Here is a 25,413-nt window from a genome sequence, read left to right as displayed (position 1 = left end):
TCTGACTCCATATTGAACCTGTTTCTTTTATTTTAACCTTTGTATTCTATTGATTTTGCTACAAGTTAATCACTAAAGGGATGTTTGTTGCCTGTAAGCTTAAATTATACATAATGGCCCATTATGTGGAACCCTGGGAACCCTGCCTCCCAGGTAATGAGCGTTTAGGTTAAACACCTTTGTTTAGCTCACAGGAAATATCCTGATCAGGCCTACCTGTGAATGACTGCAGGAAGGAAGAAATTAACACACCCCCTCCAGAGGCTGACTGGAAGCAGGAAATGTTTGACTCTACTCCCTCCCCTCTTAGTAGAAAAGAAGCATGAATTCTAACTCAGGCGAGATGGTTCTTTGGGACACTATCTTCTTGGTCTGTTGGCTTTCTGAATAAAGTCACTATTCCTTGCCCCAACAACTCATTCCTCAATTTATTGGCCTGTCATGCAGTGAGTAGTATGAACTTGGACTCGGTAAGACTAGGAGGTGGTTTACTCTCCCATAATGCAGAACAGATGGGTATAAATAGTCAAACTCAAAATCAAAAAGAGATCTCCTCGGGGAATAAACTAAGAAGGAATTTAGAATGAGCAGGAGCTTAAGCCGGGAGAGCTCATAGGAGTGCAGAATGAGGCTTACTTCTCCATGGCTGGAGACGAACTCTAATTCTCACATAAGGAAAGGTGTCTGGGTTGTGAGCACAGAGATGCAGGGAACTGGAAATGAAGCATCTACATAGAGCTGGGAATCTGAAGGCATTGCTTCATCTCCAAGATGAAGGCAAGCATAACCACCTGCAAACTTGGGAAGCAGTGAGGATATTTTCAACTATGTAGGAGTGTAGGTAAGAACAAGTCAACCAAAAGAAACTGAGAAAGGTTGGGCTCCACTGTGCCTATGTCGGTGTTCCAAATTCATGTTGCTTATTCTGCAAAGTGAATTATAGAATGGTCCATACCGCATCGTAATGTGTATACAAATTTAGAAATAATACAAAGCATTATTTATGTAGTTTGTGAATACACCTATAGATAGTAAAAATAGAAAAAAAGTGGAGAAATCGTACTAAACTTATGTGAGATGTTTTTGTTATTGTTCTTCATGTGTGTGTGTGAGAGAGGGAGGAAAGGAAAAAAGACCAAAGAAAGCAACAGCGTAAAGTTCAAGTTTATCTGTAATATTATAGTTCAGTGTTTCAAAAAAAATTTTTTAACAAAGTTTCAAAGGGAAAAAACACAAAAATAACAAAGAAAAAAGTACTAAACCGCATTTAATTATAATATTCTCTTTTTTGTAACTTTTCAGAACAGAACTAAAGTCGTTGAAGATACAACAAAGCAAAGCAAGAATCACACGCAGATGTCTGAATTAGAGAACATAGCTGAGGTTTCTAGGAGATACACCTGAGGGGAAAAGTCGAGACTCTCATGTTGGCAGAGAGGCAGGTAGAACCGGAGAAGGGGTTCAGATTCTGAGTACTCAAGGCACATTTTTCCAAAAACTTCCCTAAAGTTCACTTGGCAAGAAGCCTTCTCATTCAACTTCTAGTTTGGTGAATCTCATTAATGGTTAGCAATTCCAGCCCCAGGATGCCAAAGAATCCTCAGCTGCCTGCTGGCAAGACTGCAGAGGGAGAGAGTAGGAAGGACGAGCAGGTTCTAAGTTGAAGTCCGTCCTCAGACTCTAAGTCGGTAAGTCGTTTCTCTTGGTGTTGCTGCGAAAGATCTCTCAAGGGTCCTTTCTGTGTAACAACTGACAATTTTTGTATACCCTCCAAGTCATAGGTTTTCTCACATTGATTTAAAAAATTTTGAGTGAAAATGTAAAAACCCATATCTCCTTAGCAAGGCAAAGAGAAGGGAGGAGGGAGTGGGAAGGTGGTTTTGTGTGCCCGATCACCCATAAACTGAGAAAATGCCAACTGTGCGTGACATTTCTTAGAAATAGTCACTCTAGTGAGACGTTTAAAGGCTGAGTTTTGGGGAGTAAAAAAAAAAAACTTTCTATTGAAGTATAGTCGATTTAGAATGTTGTGTTAATATCCAGTGTACAGCATAGTGACTCATTTATATTCTTTCCATATTCTTTTTCATTATAGGCCATTACAAGGTATTGAATAGAGTTTCTGTGCTATACAGTAGAACCTTGTTGTTTATCTATTTTATATATAATAGTTAGTATCTACAAATCCTGAACTCCCAATTTATCCCTCACCAGCCCCATAACCATAAGTTTGTTCTCCATGTCTGTGAGTCTGTCTCTGTTTTATAATCAAGTTCATTTGTGTCTTTGTTTTTAGATTCCTCATATGTGACATTATATGATATTTTTCTTTCTCTTTCTGACTTACTTCACTTAGTATGATGATCTCTAGGTCCATCCATCTTGCTGCAAATGGTATTATTTTATTCTTTTTATGGCTGAGTAGTATTACATTGTATAGATATACCACAGCTTCTTTATCCAGTCATCTATTTTTTATAAATTAAAATGCGCAGTTTTTTAAAACATTTTTTATTGATTTATAATCACTTTACAATGTTGTGTCAAATTCCAGTGTTCAGCACAATTTTTCAGTCATACATGGACATGTACACACATATTGTCACATTTTTTCTCTGTGAGCTACCATAAGACTTTGTGTATATTTTCCTGTGCTATACAGTATAATCTTGTTTATCTATTCTACAATTTTGAAATCCCAGTCTATCCCTTCCCACCCTCCGCCCCTCTATCCAGTCATCTATTGATGGACATTTAGGTTGCTTCCATGTCTTGGCTATTGTAAATAGTGCTGCTGTGAACATTGGAGTGCATGCATCTTTTCAAATTAGAGTTCCCTCCGAATACATGCCTGGGAGTGGGATTGCTGGGTCATAGGGTAAGTCTACTTTCAGGTTTTGAAGGAATGTCTGTACTGTTTTCCATAATTGCTGCACCAAACTACATTTCAACCAACAATGTAGGAGTGTGTATACATGTACATACACATACGATACATAATATAAAACATACCTAACATATAATTACATATATATGGGGTTTTATTTTTGTATAGCCCTAGGGCTTGGAGGCTAGCCAAAGTGGAATTGTATCACCCTGGCAACCTCACTATCGGGGCATCCAGCCATAAATCTTTCTTGAGGCCTCCAAGCTTTCCTGGAATTCAGATGCTCCCTTGACAGCCATATGTTCTCAGAATTTTCCCTTATGTGGATTCCTATTCCCTTTGCCCAACCACCTGTTTAGCTGTGTGAGTGAATGCTTTTAAAATCTCCTAGGATTATGGTCTCCACATATATGGTCACATCTGCTGGGACTGAGCACTCAGGTTTCCAAGACAAGGTGCACCTGTTTGTCTGGAATCAAGATAATCAAAAACTGGAAGTACTTGTAATTACTTTACTCAAGTTATTATTTAAGTATCTGCTTCTGTCAAAGCTGATATTCTGAGCCCACTGTTAATAAATACTGAGATTCTACCTCATGTTTAATAAGACTTGAAAGCAACTTGAAAATGGACAAATATCCTCCATATAATAAAGGAACATTACTGGAACTACCATCCTAAAAGTAGACTCAGAGATGGAGGGCTCAAGAACTGAGTCCTGCGTTGGTCGAAAGGTCACAAGGATCAGCCAGAGGCACACATTTAAGAACAGGGGAAGTTGTGGTAAACCGGGAATATGGAATGTTTTCATCCAATGGAATTCAGCCTCAAACTCAGGTGACAAGAGTTTTCTTTCTCTTCAGGGGCCAGCTGTTAAGTAGTGAAAGCATACAAGTAGAGAATAAAATAATCTTAATTTCTAGATCACCCTAGGATTGCTACATGCTTTTGCTTGTCTGTAAAATAATCATGGCATCATGTGCAAAGTTTCTCTGGATAGAATATCACTGTCAAACTTCAATTCATGAGATTCAAGCACACGGTTCTTATGGTGTCCCAGAAAATATCTTGTGCAGAGTATATTTGAAAGAAGCCACTAGAAAGGAAGTTGTAGGACATGAAATCAGAGTAGTTTGAAGAATGCTTCCAGGTACACAGGAACCTGATCAACGGTAATAAAACAGTAATAAAAATCAAGATGGTCCTTCATAAGCCAGAGGAGTGTAGTATTATGCAGATCAGATAGCACCAGTCCTTGTGATGCTAGTAAGCTACAAGTACATATAAGGATCCTTGTCTCCTGCACCTGGTCCAGGAGCCACGGGTCAGTGGAATTGAATGACACTTGTACTTTAATTGTGGTACTTGTGACAGGATGGAACCTCTCCTTATTGTTCTTTTCAGTGAGAACCACCACCTCTACAGGAAGTTAGAGGGCCTAATAAATCTCCTGATATTTTTACAGAGCATCTTATGGTAGAATACAAAATTGGAATGAATATTGACCCCAGGAGCCTGACAGATTTCATATTTGATTTTTTTTTCAGCATGGAAACTGTCTCTTTGCTTCCTGAGGTGGGGTGGGGGGAACACTTCCTTGTAAATTGGCTATCTCTCTGGAATTCCTGGAACTGGGGTTTCAAATGATAGAAAATCCAGTAGGAAAAATTTTTCATGCTGGTGGCAAAATGAAAAACATGGACTCATCAGTAGATGATTGCATCAAAGGCAGAAGCCCACGGGGAAGATGTTTGATGGGTCTCCTTACCCTGAGGTTTGCTGGTGAATATTTCACAACTGGCTTTCCAGGGAAAAAGAATGCATGCACTCATACATTTAGGTTTATTATAAATTCTACCAATATAAAAGATCTGGGGCACACAATTTATAAATAATAATAAAATATACAATATGTTTATTATAAGTTCCATATAGCCAATTGATTCCCATGGAATACTGTCCTTTTTTATCAGGTTTATGGGGGTTTGGGGTATAATTAAAAAAATAGAAATTCTACATATTTAAGGTTTACAATTTTCATTTATTTTTGTTAAACTCTTGTGTCTTTAGGCAACTTGGTCGAAATTCAGCCATAGTTTGACGAATGGAATTGCATCCCAATCAGCCAGTTCTTCCCAATATATTTATTATCATTAAATCTCATAGATGATCTGCGGTTGAACTATCTCTCACTCTCATACAAATTATATTCATTAACTGAAATCACTTTCAACTTCAGCACTATGAATTATAATAGTTCTTTTTTCTTTTTTAGTTTTTTATATAATTGCAGAGATTGGAACATTGATTCTACATTACTATCTACAAAATGCATAAGTTGTCCAAATTAACATCATGTTAGTAAAATTCACAATACCACTTGAGGGATACTAATATTTTTATATTATTTTTAATAACATATTTTAAGCTAAAATATTTACTCTGTTTTCCAGTCACATCTATAACTTCAAGTATAATTTTTTATTTCTTGCAGAATCCACTAAGCTGTTATAATTCTATCCCAACAATAGTGCCAAAAAATCAGACTATAAATAAATGTTTGATTAATTTCCAGTTAAGCAATGAAGTCACTCAACAAGTATAAATCTAACAATATTGTTTGATAAATTTATTAAGTCCAGGAATTCAATAAATCAATACAAAATTTGTGGCATCTACCATTTTATGGGGTATAAAAACCCCTATCATGCCCAATTTCAAGCTACCAACATGACATCACTGAATTCAGAGTTAAGAAGAGATATATGCCTTTATTTGGTATTCCCACCATATACATGCAAGAGACATAAGTGATTTCAAGAACATAACTGACAGTAAAAGACATTGAAATAATAATGAAGTGAGCTTTCAATAATTCTTACCTTTTAAAAGTATAATTTATTTAATTCTAAATTTGCATAATTTGATAATAATGACTATTTTTAACAACCAACTTGCAAAATTCCTAGAAGTTTTGAATCTGCTTTTGTGGGCCTATGTGAGTTGACTCCACAACCCCACTGCTTTATCCTATACTCTTCTCTGTGAAGGGGTCTGTTGGGGTTCTCTCTTGTTTTCCTGTCTCAGTTCAGGTTCTGCTGTGCCTTCATCTGTTTATATAATTTTCACCTCTGATATAATGAAATATCCCTGAGGAATTCTGCCTGGTTGCCTTATTTCTCTTTTTAGGCCCTCCATACATCCTTCTTCTACAAAAAGCTAACCACCCTTTCATCCAGAAATTACTTAATTTCTTGGATGAGACAACTCTCAGATGTCATGTAGCCCTCATCAAAGAATACATGGAATGGAAAACTGAGAACTTGTTCCAACATTAATAGTTCAGGGCACTCAAAATATTAAGCCTCCATCCTTGGCTGCTAAAATGGGGTATATTTCAACATGTAGGCATTATTTCTGAACTTTGACCCAACTGCTAAGGGATGACATTTGATCATCCAGTTTTACCTCCATTTTCCCTGCTGGATTATATATATCATTTCAATTTTTCCTTTAAGAGATTTATAAATTTAATAAACTGATCACTAAACATAATACAAAAATTGTAATTCTATACACAGCACCACACAAAAAGGCCCTTGGGTATTAAAGACCATAATATTGTATGTAGGAAAGTTTTTTTTTAGTTCTCTTATAAGCAAAAAGGTCTAGATCTCCATGTTAGTTGTTTCTAGACTTCTGTAGACATATCATTAACTTGTGGCCAAAAATGATATGGGATTAGAATTGTATCATCTTGTGGTATATATACACCATAGCATATTATTCAGCTGTGAGTAAAAAGGATATCCTGCCATTTGTAACAACATAGATGGACATTGAGTACATGATGCCAAGTGAGATAAGCCAGAGAAAGACAAATACAGTATAATATCACTTATATGTGGAATCTTACATGAGTTATAAAATACATGTGGAATCATATATGTGGAATCATAAATCAAACATATTAAAAAAAAAAACAGTAAAACAGTGGTTACCAGGGGATGGGAGATAAGGTTGATAGTGTTTAAGAGTACAAATTTATAACAAGCACTAAAATAGCCATAAAGATTAACTGTACAGTTTATTGAACATAGGCAGTAATACTGTGCTATAAGTGTGTAATGTGATAAATATTATTACAAGGGCAACCAGTTTACAATGTATAAATGTATCAAAGTAACACAACATACACCTTAAATTTTTACAATGTTACATGTCAAAATTATCCAATAAAAATTGTATCATCTCATTATGCAAATTTGGCCCCCAATTATTGATGACGCATATATCAGCAGCACACAGAGTGGGTCAGGTGGGAAGCAGTATGGGAGTCATCATGGATGCAAGAAGCCAGATTCTTAGGTGCAGGAGAGGATGCCAGAGGAGTAGAGCTGTTGTAGCTCCAACAACAACGGCAATAAACTAGACAGCAACCACTGCTGGGCACCAGGCATGCGCGGTCTATCGAATCCTTACAAACAATTGATGGAGGTGCTGCTGCTGCTGCTGCTGCTGCTGCTGCTGCTGCTGTTGTTACTGTTATTATTAACAACAGATGGGAAACGGAGGCACACAAATTTGCTGCTGGTAGCACTTGGCATGTTAGGTAAATCACAGGCCTGGATTTGAATTTAGAAATGCCTTGCTCCAAATCCAGTGCTCTTAAATTGGCACACAGCACTCTAGATCCTAAATAATAAACATTTCCAAACCCTAGGCACAGTACACCTGCTGTATTGAGCCAGGAGTGGGTAATGATCTTCCTTATACCACGTCCAGATGGAATGGCCCAGCTCATGTTTGCCTGTTGCCGACTTTTAAATGTTTCAAAGGAGTCTCTTCTCGTGGCTGACACCTTGGATTACATATCGCTCTGACAGGTGAAAAATAGTCATCAGGAGAGAAGAACGCCATGGCCACCATGACAGAGCTGAGTCCCACAGAAGATAAGAGTAAATACTCCCAAGATACGCAAGTGGATGAGAAACTCAGTCCCAGGAAAGGTAAACTCAACCTCGACTACTTGGTTTTAGGATTTTATGGTGGATTTTTACAATGTCTTAATACAAAGAAATGAATTTATATCTTTTAAATTGTTTAATTCTTTTTAAAAACCAAGTACTATTAATGTACATTTGCAAATACATGAAGGAAACAAATATCACTATTCTAAAAAAGTATTTTATTTTTAATGATTACCATCTAATCTTAGTCCATATGCATTTACAGTCTTGATAATTGCTCCAAATAATCTACATATGGCATTGTGTATTTTGCTTTCTACTGCGTGTAATATTGTGAACATAATTGAGTTTCTTAGGTCAAGTACAAAAACTTAATTACAGAAACTTTGAAAAATCAAGACATCAAGATCTTAATAAGCTTAATTCATCCACTGTAATTTGTTTTTATTGCTTTCCCTTATATGGATATTTTATGTAATCCTGTACTGTACATATGATGTATTTTAAAAATTGGACCACACATTCTTTTCCATTTGCTTTATAATGCTCACAATCATGATTCTTAAAGAATACATGTTATTATTTCAATATATCCAATAGGTAAAGTATTATTTATTTGAAAAATCCTCCTGTGGCTGACTATTTCAATTGTGGAGTTATGTTTTTTTACCTACCTATCATTTAGATAGATCGGTTAATAGACAGATATAGATAGATAGATATAACATATATATATCATGATATCCTTTAGCATAACACCTGTCTACAGTTGGAATTATCACTTCCTCAGGGCTTTTTCCTAAGAAAAATAAAAATTTGAAGCAATAGTTATAAGTATTTCATTTCCATCAGCCACTGTAGAGGCCTTAGTTTTTAATCTGAACAAAAGTGAGGCCACAGAGAATTTTGAGCAGAAAAGGGGTAATCAAATTTATAGTATGATTAGAGCATTCCAAATGCTGTGCTGAGAGTAGATGGGAACAGAAAGTCAAGTTGAAAGCTATTGCAAAAACTCAGGGAAGAGATGTTCGTAGCTAGAACCACATGGAAGAAGCTTTAAGCCAAAAGATAACAGTGGCCCTGGCAAGAAGTGATTGAATTCTACATACGTTTCGAATGTAAAGACAACAGGATGTTCTACATAGATTGGATGCAGGCTGTGAAAGAAAGAAATCAGGATAAATCGCAAAGTATTTGGAAGGATGGAATTTATATCAGCTGAGTTGGGAAGGAATCTGGGTGAAGCAAGACTTGGAGAGGGAACCTAAAAGTTTAGTTTTAGATCTATTAAGTTTGATTTGTTGATTAGTTGATCAATTGATTTTTAGTGGAGCAAAAAATGATGCATCCTAAATCAATGACAACCTCAGTTTGACAAAATGCTGTATTATTTTATTATGTATTGACTTTATTTTGATTTAAAACATGACATACAACTCCAACATTATTTTTCATATATTTTAACTCCTTACCTCAACACCACTTATTATATAATTTTACCTTCCTTCATTAGCCACAACATCCTTTACTCACTGTATGATTTTTGTGGGTGTTTTTCTATTGTTCCTTGGATTTTTTTTTTTTTTGCTTATTCTTTTTTTCAATACAATGATGTCTTACCATTTTACCCTCATGACTGATTTCAATGCTTTGTAAAGCAAGTATCTCTCAATGCTTGCCCTTCCCTCTGAAAAAAATTCTTGTAGTCTTAATACATTTAACTGATCCTTATTATTTTTAGCCAACTGTATTCATTTTCTATTCCTGCAGACATATTACCACAAACTTAGTGGCCTAAAATAACACACATTTATTATGTCATAGTCTCTGTGGGTCAGAGTTCCAGGAATGGCTTGGCTTAGCTGATTCTTCTCCCTGCATTTCACAAGGCTGCAGTTGAGAAGTTGGCCAGGTTGCAATCTCATCTGGAGTCTAGACTGAGGAAGAACCCACTGTGTTGGGGGGCCCATGGCTAGTTATTAAATTATGAATAAGCAGATTATGACCTGCCGAAAGAGAGGCACAAGCCACCTACAGGGGATCGGCATGTAGCTCCCTCAGCATCCAAGTTCCCACTCTGAGGACATGAAAACCCCAGAGTCATTTTGACTGAAGGCACACTTCCAATACACTCACACAAAGGAAGTAAAGTCACAAGATTTGTTACTTACAGACTCCCAGAAAAGAGGGGAGGATTAGGGGGGAATGAGCATGCAATGAGCCAGGGGAAGGGCAGTCCTCCATCCCAGGTCTCCAGTGAACAGGAGATGGGAAGCAGGGTAGTAAACAGCTGTTAATTCTCTATTTATTCTCATTTCCCAAATATCATGGTTTCGAGCATCATCTGTGGGTTATTAACTCCCAATGTTATACCTCAACCTCTACTTCTCTTCTAAACTCTAGAGGTGTTTGTATATCCAACAGCATTCTCAACATCTTCTCTTGGCTGTTTAAAAGGCATTTTTGTCTTAACTGTCCAGTACTAAGCTCTTTATCACTCCACTGCCCCCAAACCTGGTCTTTTCCACGGAACTCCCTCAGCAAACAGCAGCTCCATTCTTCTAGTTGTTTAGAACAAGGAAGCCTTCAATGCTACTCCCCTACCATCTGTAAAAATGAAATCAAGATTTAGTCACTCCCATACTGAGATCTGTCTGGGATCTTATCACATTTTCATTCTTCTACGTTCTGCTACCACCAGAGTCCACGATTCTTCACCTCTCTTCTGGATTATTGCAATACTTTCTTCCCGGCAATAACTATCAAAAAATATGTACAAAAACATATTATTTTAATTTTGTGCTCATTTCTTTTTCTGCTATTTTTTCACTGTATTTCTCCATAGTCTGTGGGTCTCAGTTTTTCTCTAATGAGAATCTTTATAGAGGTTTAATTTGAAAATTTAAGTGAAAGTTTATTCTCAATGACTAAAGACATATGAGAAGAATAGTAAATCTACTCCTTCAATGTTTAAAATTTATATTATATATGTATATATGTATGTATGATATAGTACATATGATATAAACTATGTATTTAAATATGTACATGTATACATATTTTTACTTATATGTATATATTTACTTTTAATATAGATGTTCTGTATCTCTACATCTTCATGTAAATGTAAGAAATTTCATCAACAATAGAATGTAATAACCTAGGAATGGAAGAGACAAAATTGCAAGAACAGAGCAAGTCAGGGTCTATAAAGCTGTAGAATAAAACACTCTTTGATTCAACTCAGTGATTTCCACCTTTTGTGATCTTTTGTTCCCAAACCCAACAGAAGTGCCATTTAAATCATCAGGTGGTACCTCTCAGTATTATAACTTGCAAAAAGTAAATGACGGTTCAATAAGGTAGGCACTAATACAATGTCATAATATTTCCAGTTCCAACCTTATGTTCCACTCGCTATGGAATAGCCTTCATTGCACACCTCTGCAATTTTGTTATAGCGGCACAAGGTATTATCATGAACATCACCATGGTAGCCATGGTCAACAGCACAAGCCATCAGTTCCAGTTTAATGGCTCCACTGAGGGGCTGCCTTTTGATTCATCTGGTGATCCCCAAAATTCCCCAAAGAGTCCTACTGCATGGGTAAGCAATTCAAGGTTTAAGTTGTGTTCTTGTTTTTGCCATTTGTTGTTTGTTTAGATGTTTATTTTTCTAGAGTGTATATGTTGAAAAGTTTTAACTGAGGAAATCGTGATTTGAAAGCAAGCGAAAGATCTAAAGAGGTTTCTTAAGTTACAAATGAGCCTTCCTATAAATGGCTTTCCAAAGCATTGTCTGTTTCTCTAAGGCCCCTGTGTACAATTGGAGCCCTCACATTCAGGGCATCATCTTTAGTGCCATCAGTTACGGCATGATCCTGACCCTGGCTCCCAGTGGATACCTGGCCGGAAGAGTAGGAACAAAGCGAGTGGTTGGTGTTTCCTTGCTTGGATCCTCACTTCTGATTCTCTTCACGCCTCTAGCAACTGACCTTGGACTCACTTTCCTCATTGCAACTCGAATACTTCAGGGCCTGAGCCAGGTACCCAGATAGTTTAAAAATATGAGCTGGGTATGACTTTCTATATGGGACCACATATCAAAAACTCTATTTTTCTTTCAGGGATCAGGACTCGGGGGTCAGTTTGCACTCTGGGAAAGTTGGAGTCCACCACATGAACGAAGCCGACTCTGCAGCATTGCTTTATCAGGTAAAAACGGGGGGCTGAAATGGGGGCACCACAATCCAACATCCTTCACTGAGTTCTTTGGCAGTTTCTTTACTGAGAGGTTCTTTGTCTTGTGCTCAGTGTTGATCAAGTATTTATAAATTAGGGAGATGGGCCATTTGTCTGTGACATAACTTTCATTTTTCCCCCTCAGTTTGTCATTTGTGAGTTGACCTTGCTCATAATGATTTTTGCCATTTTTTAAAGATACATATTTTATGTAGTCAAATTGATCACTCTTTTCTTTTATGACTTCTGGATTTTTGAGTCATAGTTGGAAAGGTCATAAAGGCATCCAACCATGACTTTCATTGAATAGGAATGGTTTCATTTTTTATTTTGAAATTTCTGACGTATTGGAGTTTATACTAGTATTCAGTGTAAGGTATGGATCCAACTTAATCTTCTTTAGAATTGCTCTCAGCTGTCCTTAGAACTTAATTAAAGAACTTAATTTACCAAGAATAACATGTTTGTCTTTGAATATAGATAGAAAAAGATAGAAAGACCAAGAAACACATAATATTAGACAATAATTATAAATATGAGACTGAACATTCAAGGGGCATATGAGGTACTCAATCAGTGAAATTCTGGAGCTGGCAAAATCTGATTGTTCACATCTTTTCCCAACTCTGCATTTAATGACTTGAAGTGGGTTATTCTTGGTAAATTACTTATCTTTAACTAACATAGTTTATAAATCCTGTCTCTTTGTCTCATTGCTGATGACTTAATCATTGTTCATACCTAACATATCTTATGATATTTGCCTATGTCTTATAAGATGAATTTATTCATCTTCTATAGCAGAAATAAATATTCCCAAATAATGTAGCAAGCACATATTACAATATCTTAGAAGAGAACATCCAGGAAGATATCATTTTTATAAAGTTCAAAAAATTAAAAAGAAAACAACATACGCTTTAGGTATACATATACATATATGATACAGCTCTCACACACACAGATAGACATGTTAGAGGATTAAGTGACTTACAATGTGCATAAATCAAGTTTAGCTATGAACTACAAGGCATCTGAGTAGAGATTATAGTCTGGAATTCAGGAGGAATATGAAAGATAACAAGACATCCTGAAATTTCTCAGTATATGGGTCTGAACACCCAGAGAAAGAACATTGAGGAAAAAGAGAGGAAAACCAAGAAAATAGCCCTGCTGCCCTCCAAGGGCGGAGGACAGGCCAGCAGAAGCTTCCTCCAAGGCCATTAGACAACATTCAATCAGAGATGGAAGGTCAGCTACACCACCTGCTAGGGTTGAACAAGTGGCCATGGGTTTGACAAGCTGGAAGTCATTAAAGGCCTTGAGAAGAGCCATGGCAGGGGGTGGGGGTGTTTGGAGTTGGCTGAGGCAAGAATGGAAGGGAAGGAAGTAGAAGCAGTAAGTATGGCTGTTTGAGAAGTTTTGTCCTGAAGATAAGCAAAGAAATGGCAAAACGCGTGGACGGAGTTTGGAAGAGGTGGAAAGTTTTGTTTTGTTGTGTTGTGTTGTGCTTTGTTTTGAATATAGGCTATATGAAGCTAGGTTTACAAGTGGATGGGGAAGATCACAGGGTTGAGGAAGTAAGGGAGGATGCAGAAGTGAGAGTTCATACTAGAGATGTGGTCCAGAGGACAAGAGGGGGACTTGATGTTGAATGGTTGCAGGAACCTGTCCCCCATTATAATTGGAGTAAAGGCAGAGAGTACAGAGAAACAGATGCAGATTTGGTGGTCTCAGTGGTGGAAAGAGGTACTGATTTCCATCTTCATTGATTTGTGTCCTGGAGTCAAGCAGCCTCATTTCAAATGCCTTTCCCTGTTATTAGCTGTGTGACCTTGGGCTCATTAATTAACTTTTCCATGTTTCTATTTCCTCAATTGTAAATTTGGATACTGGTACTCAAATGAGACAACACAGGTAAGATGCTTCAATAAAGGGCATGTTTAAACAAGAAGGAAAACATAAATTCTTTTTAAACTGTAGATTGGGAAAGCTCTTTTAGGCAAAGGAGTATATCTAGAAATTATTACAGAGAAAACTCATGGATCTGACAGCATGAAAACTTACAACTGCTGGATTACAAAACACACCATACACCAAAATTTAAGGGCGGGAGAATAGAACTGCAGCCAGCATGCCAGATAGAGGATTATTATTCAAAATATACAAAGGTTCTATAAATTAAGGAAAAGTTAAACAAGTGAAAGAAACAAACAAAAAGATTATAGACAGTTCACAGAGGAAATAAAAATAACAAACACAAAAAAATTCAACTTTACTATAGAAAGAAAATAATGATATACTCTTTTGCATTTATATTTGGAAAACTGTATTTAGAAGCTTTGAGGATGTCCGGTGTTGTCAAGAAATGAGGAAAAAGCAATCTTTGTTGGCAGTTTAATTTGGTATGGACTTTTAGCAGGATGCTTTGGCAGTATCTGTCAAAATAAAAAATGCACAGTATTTACACATTACTGTATATAAAATAGGTAAACAACAAAGACCTAATGTACAGCACAGGGAATTATATTCAATTTCTTGTAATAATGTACAATGGGGAAGAATCTGAAAAGAAAATATATATGTATGTATATGTATAACTGAATCACTTGGCTGTACACCTGAAACTAATATTGTGAATCAACTACACTTCAAATAAAAATTTTTTAAAAAGAAAAAAAATGCATAGTCTTTGATTTGGCAAGTCTACTTCTGATATTTTATTGTACAGACAAAAATTATGTTTATATTCAGAAGTGATAATTAAGTTTATGGTCAGAAATAACAATAACAAAAAACAATGTATAGGTAGTATACACAGTGACATGGAAATATTTACAAGACCAATTGTTAAATAAAATGTAAATGACACAGGACAAAAGGTATATTATGGTCTTGTTTATTTAAAATGAATAATAAACTCACATACATATATGCAAAATTTGACAGGTTGGTTGATACTAATGTTCAGCTGGAAAATAAAAAACATAATAACCTAGTTTTGAAGAAGTTGTAAAAAGGAAATGTGCCCCACATTCCATATATATGAGAATGCTCTGTAGAGCCATGGAAATGACAACTGTTATTAGAACATTAATAGACAAATCTAATAGACAAATCTATCTAGTTTTCTGTCTACATATTACATAAATGCATTTACAAAGAGATACATGTTTGTACAGATATAAGTTATGTATGTCTGCAGAGGTGAAAGGGTGTGCAATTATGTATCATATAAACCTTACTGCTAATGGTTAACATTAGAGAGAAGGGTGGGAATGGACTGGGTGGGGGCATGTGAGGGGAACTTTGGTTCTTTGTGGTAATTTACAATAAGCATATGTTATATGAATTGTGTAATTAAAAATTAAAGTAGTATGAAAGGAAGCATGATTGTCATCTGTGATGTTACTAGGGAACTGCCAGGAAAATGAGCCCTCAGGAGAACATTTGAACTCAGTCATAAATTTGAAGTTCACGTCTTCCAATATGTCCATCTCTTGATGATGATACTGCTCTGTAATACGTACTACCACGTGGCAGTCCACAGCTTACTCTCTCTTTGCAGGAATTCTGCTGGGAAGTTTCATTGCCATCCTCCTGGGCGGCCTCATCAGTCAAACCCTCGGGTGGCCTTTTGTCTTCTATGTCTTTGGTAATCTGCTGTGTCCCCATTCCCAGGTTTTCATATTCAGGGAGATTCTTCTGAGTTTCTACTTGTGTGTACTTTTCTGGAGGAAATGAGTCAAGACAGAAGGATCCTAGAAAAACAAAATGTCTTAATATAATAGTAGAGAACAATTAATCTACACCATCACAGAATTTTGAAGTCCTCCTGCCCATTAACCATGGCTGTTAACCTGCCATGGTGTATTATTAACACAAAGTGATGGGGCAAAATCTGCTGCCTCAGCAGGCAGTAGAGGACAGACTTGCAGAGCAGCAGTTTGTGAGAGATGGAAGAAACAGAGTTGAGGAGACAGAGCTAAGAGCCCCGAAAGAGTAAGGCAGGTAGAGTTCATAGGAAAGATACTTAACAGGAGACAACTGCACACAGAGAAAACCCTGGTTATCTGCAGAGTCCCCCTTTATCAGCAGAGCACTGATCAGGGTATGTGTGTAAAGACATCATCTGAGGCCAGGTGGGGAAAGTCATTGGAAAAGATTAAAGAACAGTGTCCAGGACTTAAAGAGAATCAGGGGTAGAGCCTATTCCCACAAGACAGACTGGAAAAATTTATAATTCTTGGGTCACTGGGCAGAATATTCATTAATGCCTTTCCTCAGTAGTGAGACATAATTAGTTCTAGGAGAAGTGGTATTGTGGATCCCTCTGACAAATGATAATGGCCAGACCTAAAAGGAACAAAGTGTTTCCATGTAATTTAACTGTATCCCAAAACAAAGCTCAAATTATTTATAGGAATACAAAAATATTCAGCACCCAAGAAGGTATAATTCATGTCTGGCTCCAAACAAAGGTTGCCAGACATGGACAAAGGCAGAAAAACACAATCCATAGTAATAAGAATAACCAATCAATCAAAACCAACCCAGAATGACACAAATGTTAGAATTAGCAGACAAGAATACTTATTATAACTATATTATAACACAACTCTGTTTGTTCAAAAGTTAAGTAGAGATGTGCAAAATATATATTTTTAAAGACCCTAAATCAAACTTCTAGAGATAAAACTACAATATAAGGATTGAATTAATGACAGTTGGTACAACAAAAGAAAAAATTAATGAACTTAAAAGCGATAATAGAAACCATCCAGAACAAAACCAGAGAAAAATAATAGTAAAAAGAGAACATCAGTAAGGTGTTTAGTGCCCAAAGGAAAGGAGTCGGATGGGAGAACAGAAAGGAATCTTGGAAGAAATAATGGCTGAAGGTTTTCCAAATTTGATGAAAACTACAAACTCACAGATCCAAAAAGATCAATGAATCTCAAGCACAAGAAACATGGAGAAAACTGTACCAAGTTGTACTAGAATCGAATGGCTCAAAATCAGTGATAAAGATAAAATCTTAAAAGCAGCCCAAGTTAAAACATATTATAAACAGAGGAGCAAAGATAATGATGACTGCAGCTTTCCCATCAGAAGCAATGCAAGCAAGAAGGCAGTGGAACAACATCCTTCAAATACTGCAAGGAGAAAGAAAAAAAAAATGTTAACAAAAATTCTAGAGCCAAAGAAAAATGTTTTCAAAAACAAAGACAAGTAAGGACATTTTTAGACATATAAAGTTTAAAAGAATCAGAAATTTAAATAAAAGCAAACAGTACCATTTTCAATAGTATCAAAAACATGTAACCACACTAAATCTGACAAAAGATATGAAAGACTTACTCACTGAAAACTAAATTTTCATAATAATAAGCAGATCCTAGAATAGCCACTTTTCCAAAGTTAGAAGATTAACACTGCTTGATGTCAAGGTGTATTATAAAATTACAGTCATCTAGACATTGTGGTATTGCCATAAAGATAGACAAATAGATCAGCAAAACAGAATACAGTTATATATAGACTCACACATAAATGGTAAATTGATTTTTGACAAAGATGCCAAAACAATTCAATGGAGAAAGGGTAGTCTTTTTAACAGATGGTGCTCAAAATTTTTTTTTGATTCATATCTTGCATTCTATACAGAAACTCAAAATGAAATTTGGACCTAATTGTAAGATCTGAATTATTATTCTTTTAGAAGAAAATATATGAGAGAATCTTTGTTCTTCAGTTAGGCAAAAATTTCTTAGATATGACACCAAAGGCTTGATCCATAAAATTACAAATTGGTAGATTGGATTTCATTGAAGTTAAAAACTTTTGCTCTTCAAAAGGCACTATTAGGATAGTAAAGAGACAAGTTGAGACAGGGAGAAAATATTTGCAAAACGTATATATAATAAGGACTTTTATCCAGAATGTGTAAATAATTCTCAAAACTCGATAACAAAACAAAAACCCAATTTAAAAAATGGGCAAAGACACCTCACTAAAGAATATAGGGAGAGGGAAGATAAACACACAAAAAGGTGGTCATCTTAACATCCTTAGTCATTAGGGAAATGCAGATAGAAACAACGAAGTATCTCTGCATACCTATTAAAATGGCTAATTGTGACATAATAAGAATTATCTACACACACACACACACACACACACACACACACACACACACACACATACACACATATACATATTTCTGCCATGAGTTCCTGACACAGAGGTCCTAAAACCCTTATAATTTCCTGAGTGGTGGGGATGACAGGAGCATCCAAGCAGAGTTCACAGTCCCTTGGAATTTCCTGAGTTATAGCACCATCTTTTGTCTAATGAGGTGACTCTTGGTTGGCCCCCAGATAGCTTCATGATGGAGGTCACCAGAAAGATCAGGCCGTGATTAGAAGCTTGGAACCTTTAGCCCCACCCTCCATCCTCCTAGAAGGAGAGGGTGCTTCAGATTGTGTTAATAATCAATTATGCCTAGATGATGTAGCCTCCATAACAAATCCCTAAACTATGGGGTTCTGAGAGATCCCAGGTTGGTGAACACAACCACGTGCTGGGAGGATAGCACACCCCAATTCCACAGGGTCAGAAGTTCCTGCACTTAGGACACTTCCAGACCTCACCCTATGTATCTCTTCATCTGGCTGTTCATCTGTGTCCTTTATAATAAACCAATAAACACAAATAAATATTTCCCTGAGCTTTGTGAGCTGTGCCAGCGAATTACCAAAATGAGAGGAGTAGTGGGAATCTCTTTGTAGTAAGTAAGGAGGCAGTCTGTGTGTCTGAACCCTTACTCTGTAGGGTCTGTGCTAATGTCAGATAGTTAGTGTTAGAACTGAGCTAAATTGTAGGACACCAGGTTGGTGTCTACAGAGAATTAGAGAATTTCTTAGTGTGAAAAACCCATGCATTTGGTGTCAGAAGTGTTGCAAGGAGAAAAATAGTTTCCCATTACTAATATTAAGAAGGTTGAGATACTAAGTTGAGTGCCATTCCTAGGGTCTGTGATTTCCACATACACAAATAATCAAGAAATGTAAAGGAATGGACTCTAGAAAGCTGTGATATTCATGTGACTTTTCTGAGAAATGGAAAGGGGATACGAGCAAGAGCCTTTCCCAGGACCCATAAAAGACAATGTCCCAATGTAAAAGAAATTCACACAGAAGGTTACCAATTTTGCCCTCTGCTTACAGGAGGTGTTGGCTGTGTCTTCTGCCTTCTCTGGTTTGTTTTGGTTTATGATGGCCCTGTCACTCATCCATGGATAAACACTACAGAAAAAGAATACATCATGTCCTCCTTGGCCCAACAGGTACACATAAAAACTCCAACCTTCTCCAGAGATCTGTGTCAGCATCTGGATTTATCAGGGTGCCTAAAAATGTGTGAGCATGTCTCCGATCTCACTATTCTGATCAGTAAATTTGTTTTCAGGTCAGCTCTTCGAGGCAGCCTCTTCCCATCAAAGCTATGGTCAGATCTCTACCCCTCTGGTCCATGGGGTTTTGCTGTTTCAGCCATCAATGGTTAATTAACATAATGGTTATATATACACCAACTTACATCAGCTCTGTGTTCAATATTAATATCAGAGATGTGAGTACATTTCCCTCCAACCCTTTTTCCTGTTTGCAGGAAATAACTCTGCCTTCACAAATCATTCTATCTAGAAAATTTTATCTTTTTTAACCAAGAAACAATCTAACATCTAACAGTCATGGGAGTAGTTTTTCTGGGGGTATGATGGAAGAGGCTACTGATGCTCTTATGAAAGCATGATTTCAGAATTGTCAGTATGATTATTAGTGACTTTTCAATACAAGGTGTGGTCTCACAACCTTTATTTATGGTGGTTTACTCATTCTTCCCCCCTCAGAGTGGGTTCCTGTCTGCCCTTCCTTTTATCATCGCCTGGGTTGTTGGTATCCTTGGAGGCCAACTGGCAGATTTCCTTCTGACCAAGAATTTTAGGCTTGTTACAGTGAGGAAAATTGCCACAGTTCTAGGTAAGAACAGGGCCCAAGGGTCTGATAATTCACAAGGCATACAGGAGCCAAAGATGTATCTTGTTTAATTTGTCTATTCCTCATTCCCTAGGAACTCTCCCCTCTTCAGCAGCCCTTGTGATTCTGCCCTACATCACTTCCAGTTACATCATCACAGTGGGCCTTCTGACGCTCGCCTGTGGACTAAGCCCACTATGTCAGTCCGGGATCTACATCAACACCTTAGATCTCGCTCCAAGGTAGGACTGTAACCTCCACTCTCTTTTTCGCATTTTCTGAAAAAGATTTAGCCTGCAGCTTTCCAGGAGCCCCCAAATTTTGTGAAATAATAAATCATGGGCAAGGACCACTGGTAGCCTGTGGCCATTTTTTTCAGGTATGTGGAAGGGGGAGGGCTATTATTGACTTGTCTTAGTGTCTCTCAGTGAACACACACAGCTCAGGTCCTTTTTGACATAATTACTATATGATGGATTCATACGCAGAGCAGGACTAAAGGATACAGCAAAGTATCTGTGGATCTAGCCTGGAATATTCCTGTCACCCACAGGCATTCCAGTTTTCTCATGGGAGTCTCGAGGGGATTTGCACAGATAGCCGCTATCCTGGCACCCACTGTTAGTGGATTTCTCCTCAGTCAGGTAAAGTTTGCTTGTCAAGGACTCTTAAAACCCTCTGCTGAGTCCATTCCTAAAGGTATTAGCATAAAAAATGTTTCCACATTTTGGATAATAAAATTAAATCATGGGTTATTTTGTCATGAAGGTCAACTTGGCAAAGAAAAATATAGAAGAATTTCTTTCATGACGTTGATCTTTACTCATTCTGGAACTAAAGCACTGACTAGTGATCCACTGGTAATATCCAGTCTTTGAAATCACACAGCCACGTAGACATCATGTGAGAAGATGATGAATCCATGCATAGAAGCAACTTGCTATGTCTTCTGCAACACTTTGAAATTTTCAGTTGCATAACCATCCAAAAGCAAAGAGATAATGAAAGTGAATATGTGTAAGTGTCTGATGCATGTAGTCATTATAGGTATTTCATATGCAGTAATCTCATTTAATTATTGATTCTCATACCAGGTATGAAAATGGAACATTACCCTCATTTGCAGATGATTAATATCTATTAGAATATGTCTTTCCACTAAAAGGATGTAGAATCAGAATTCTTATAATTCCAAAGCCTGCAATCTTCTTGCAAGATTCTTCTTGCATTGCAAGAAGAAATATTATTAGCATATTTATGTTGTCATGATTTGTGCAAAAGAGAAAATTTATGGTACTTTGACAAATAGCGACAAATGCAATTCTGGAGGTTAATTGTAAAGGTCTCTAAGTCCATTTTATTGAGAATATTCTGAATCCATTTTGAAGTTCTATTTTCTATCCAACTATTAAGCTGTGTTCAGGAAATAAATTTCTACACAAAAACCCACTAGTGAACATTGTCTTCTAAACAAATAATATGAGTTTCACAGAAAAAAAAGGATGAAAGGGGTAATATTTACTTGAAATTTTGTCTCTCCAGGACCCTGAATTAGGGTGGAGAAATACCTTCTCTTTGTCATTTGCCATTAATGCTTTAGGACTGATCTTCTACCTTATATTTGGAGAAGCGGATGTCCAGGATTGGGCTAAAGAAAGGAAACTCACTCGTTTATGAAGGTAAGGGTAGTAATTTCATCTATGGTTATAACCAGAGAAGAACTGTTTAAATTTTTAATTCTATATCATTTTTCTTTCTTAGTTATTCCACCTTGGATGGAAAATCACTAGGCACCTTATTTCATGGATAAGAAGGCTTCAGTGATGAAAATACCAACAGAAAAAACCTTCTTTGCTGTAACTCTTTTCAAATCTGAGATCAGTTCTTTATTTACTCAAATTTCTTTCTGAGGAAAATACAAGATGAATGGAAATTCAAATAAAATTGTAGCCAAGAATGAAGTTGTCATCTTCAGTAGAATTAACAATGGATTCAGAGGAGCTGCTGTATAGGAGCTAATAGGCTAGATTCACAGTTTCTGGATCTTGAAACAGGAAACAATGTTTTGAAATTCTTAATCAAGGATGGTAATCTCACTAGAGCAATGATTCCTCCTATTTGCAAAAATGAATATTAATTTATATTTGCTGGGCTGGATGTTGTCCATGTGTTCCTCCCTTTGTGTGCTCCACTCTCCTCTGTCCTGCCCAGGCCCCTGGAAGCTGACCTACGTGGTTTGCATCTCACCTTTTCCTGTCCACTGGCTTCTGCTGGGTTTTCAGTGGACGTGGGATAATGAGGATAAGGAGTGTTTATCTCTAAGGATCCTCCCTGTGGAGAGTGATGGTGGCTGATCCTCCCACTACATTTCACAGCTCCTAGAAGACAGCCCTCTCTCTCCACACATCTGGTAACTTCTCTCTTCCCTTATTTCAAACCTTTTTTTGGCTTTTATATTGCAAGCTCTGGGATTCTCCAAAATATCTTGTGGTTTCCTTACCACCATCCCAATCCTGTATAAATTGCCTCACTTAACACTGTCCTCAGAGTATCTGGTGTGAGTCTTCTATGTTTCTCTTTCTGAACCAACTAATTTCAGTAGTTAAATCATATATAAAGCTTAAAACTTGAAACAGATCAGTATTTCTTTAAATTATAATTTATAGGTGTCAGTGGGTCATGGCATGTTCAGAGGGGCCAGAACTATGTTCTAGGTTGTTCCCCAGGGTTATCTCTACTGTGTAGAACAGAGATTATCGCCATCAAATTATTTATATTTATCATCAAATTATTATTATTTATCACCTTTATACAGGTGATGGGATGGATACTAGTTCTGAGTAAAAAATTAGGGCAAGGGTACAGAAGGTAATGAAACCTCCATAACAACTCAAGAGAATAGGGGTTCACAGAGCTTCCAGTTGTTGAATCAGAACATGTCCATGTGCTGGGCCCTGAAGTCCATGGGGCTTGCATTTGGGACCCTTCTGGACCTCACTGTATGTATCTTTTCATCTGGCTGTTCCTTTGTAACCTTTAATGTCCTTTGTAACAAACTGAAAATCTAGTAGGTAAATTGGTTTCCCGAGTTCTCTAAGCAACTCTAGCAAATTAACTAAACCAGAGGAGGGGGTGTGAAGACAATGGTACAAGTGGGTGTGTGCTGGTCTCTAGAACAAGCCAGTATTTGCAGCAATCTGTCTGAGAGAGATCTTTTTCAAGAAAAAGGAACTGATTTTTCTTGAGTCATAGCAGTGTAGACATTTACTAAGAGTGACAGAACTGTTAAGTAGCTTGTCCTGGGTCATAGCAGTGAACAACAGAGCTGAGATTCACTCTTAGGCAGTCTGACTCAAGAGTGTGTGCCTGTAACCTCTAACCTAAACTGCCCCTAAAAGTATATTTGACTTGGATCAGGCATACCTACTAGGTATCAAAGAAAAAACTGTATGTGTTCTTTTATTAAACCTTTACAACCTTGTGGATTAAGAAATACTATGTCCATTTCCTCACAGGGAAGAGATTGAAGGGCCAGAAGGTTAAATGGCTTCCTCAAATGCTATTTGTGATAGGGACTAGACTTTTACAGAAGCCCAAATTCCATTGTATAAATTAATATAAATGTTACTCAAGACTGATATTTCTGTTGTTCTTCAAAGACATGGTTGATGTTGCCCTGAGCCCTTCATTGTTTTATCCTGCTGGGTCGGTATCAAAGGCCATTTATCATGAGTTATAAATTTCACCTGCTGATCCTTATTAGCTCAGGGGTTGCCCCGTCAGCCAGCTGGCCCTTCTGGCCACACACATTTCATTAGTTGCTGTTTCACCATCAAAGTTTAGAATCATAAAGGAGGGAGGCCATATAAGGGTAGGTCAGCCATCAGGGTCTGACTCAAACTCATAAAGGAGGTCTCTTCTCAGAAACTAGGTCTTAGGGTTGTTCTAATCCACAGCAAGGGAGTCTTCCCCTTCTGCTCTTCATATGTGCTCACTTTATCATTTCTGCATTCTTTAATTTGGATCATTCAGCCAGACATGACCAATGTCCTCTGTAAAGAATTTAGCTGCCTGGCCTCTCCACTTGAGCATAGACATGCTGACTTATGATGGATGTTGGCTTATATTCTATTCCCTTGCTTCAATCTATATATTCTGTTCTCTCTTCTCATGACTTTTTGTATGCAAGCTACTTATTACCAGACATACACACGGCCTCTAGTACAACATCTTTCTTATAGTAATTTTAACATGAATTTTTAAATAGGTATAATTCACATGCTACAGGGAGTGAGCTTTTAATGGTAAAACTACTGAACTATTTTATTAAGATCAGAAGTTTACAGGTGGTATTCAAAAAATAGATCCAGCAATCCCACTCCTAAGCATATATCCAGAGGGAACTCTAATTCGAAAAAATACATGCACTTCAATGTTCATAGCAGCACTATTTACAATAGCCAAGACATGGAAACAACCTAAATGTTCATTGACAGATGACTAGAGAAAGAAGTTGTGGTATATATGCACAATGGAATACTACTCAGCCATAAAAATGAATAAAATAATATCATTTACAGCAACCTGGATGGACTTGGAGATCATCATTCTAAATAAAGTAAGTCAGAAAGAGAAGAAAAATACCATATGATATTACTTATATGTGGAATCTTTAAAAAAAAAAAAAAGACTCAAATGAACTTATTTACAAAACAGAAACAGACTCTCAGACATAGAAAATAAACTAATGGTTACCAGGGGGAAAGGGTGTGGGAAGGGATAAATTGCGAGTTCAAGATTTGCAGATACTACTATATATAAAATAGATAAACAGCAAATTTCTACTGTGTAACACAGGGAACTATATTCAATAAAGCTCAAATATTTCTGAGAATCCCAATGAAGGACTTATTATTATGAGTTTTGTATTATCATTGGAATGTCAATATTTGGTGTCAAACCAACAAGAAATTTAAAACCATTTCCAATTTGTTCATTTGAGGCACTCCTTTTCATTATTTGTATATTCCATTACACACATGAGTAGGCATTGTGGATAACAGAATAATCCCAGGAAGCTGTTCCTATACCAGATTAGCTAGCAGTAATTAAACTATATCCATTATTGACCCAAATCACATAAATGTATCCTAATTTTTAGACCAAATTAAATATATTCCCACTTAAGCTTTGCCTTAGCAATATTAAACAATTCCCTCCATCATTTCATCACCCACCTCTAGGGGAAGTCCAACAGAATGAAGATGGATAGTGG

The 25,413-nt window shown here is 36.9% G+C and overlaps 1 protein-coding gene across 7 annotated transcripts; it reads left to right on the top strand.

Annotated features, from left to right (window-relative positions):
• Nucleotides 1–1,606: 1,606 nt before the first annotated feature.
• Nucleotides 1,607–24,725, top strand: SLC17A3 (solute carrier family 17 member 3). Of its 7 annotated transcripts, none has more exons than XM_064476256.1 (13): nt 1,607–1,688; nt 7,774–7,896; nt 11,319–11,464; nt 11,670–11,903; nt 11,985–12,072; nt 15,668–15,754; nt 19,329–19,447; nt 19,570–19,731; nt 20,012–20,141; nt 20,233–20,380; nt 20,692–20,782; nt 21,681–21,817; nt 21,900–24,725. In XM_064476256.1, the coding sequence occupies exons 2-12, from the start codon at nt 7,806–7,808 to the stop codon at nt 21,813–21,815; spliced, it is 1,431 nt and encodes a 476-aa protein (XP_064332326.1). In that variant the 5' UTR covers nt 1,607–1,688; nt 7,774–7,805; the 3' UTR covers nt 21,816–21,817; nt 21,900–24,725. The 7 variants fall into 7 exon arrangements, with proteins under 7 accessions (XP_064332326.1, XP_010978448.1, XP_064332331.1 ...); XM_010980146.3 differs by having other exon boundaries at nt 11,253–11,464; XM_064476261.1 differs by lacking the exon at nt 11,319–11,464 and having other exon boundaries at nt 11,845–11,903.
• The last annotated feature ends 688 nt before the right edge of the window (nt 24,726–25,413 follow it).

The sequence above is a fragment of the Camelus dromedarius genome, chromosome 19 (genome assembly GCF_036321535.1).
Source record: "Camelus dromedarius isolate mCamDro1 chromosome 19, mCamDro1.pat, whole genome shotgun sequence".
NCBI classification, from domain to species: domain Eukaryota; kingdom Metazoa; phylum Chordata; class Mammalia; order Artiodactyla; family Camelidae; genus Camelus; species Camelus dromedarius.
Note: the sequence above shows the minus strand (reverse complement) of the source record. Positions and strands in the feature narration are given on the sequence as shown.

Excerpts from the sequence above, each read along its gene's own strand:
- SLC17A3 (XM_010980146.3), top strand. The coding sequence starts at position 7,806 with ATGGCCACCATGACAGAGCTGAGTCCCACAGAAGATAAGAGTAAATAC. Across the intron at positions 11,465-11,669 it reads CAAAGAGTCCTACTGCATGG|GCCCCTGTGTACAATTGGAG; the intron begins GTAAGCAATTCA and ends TGTTTCTCTAAG. Across the intron at positions 15,755-19,328 it reads TTTTGTCTTCTATGTCTTTG|GAGGTGTTGGCTGTGTCTTC; the intron begins GTAATCTGCTGT and ends CTCTGCTTACAG.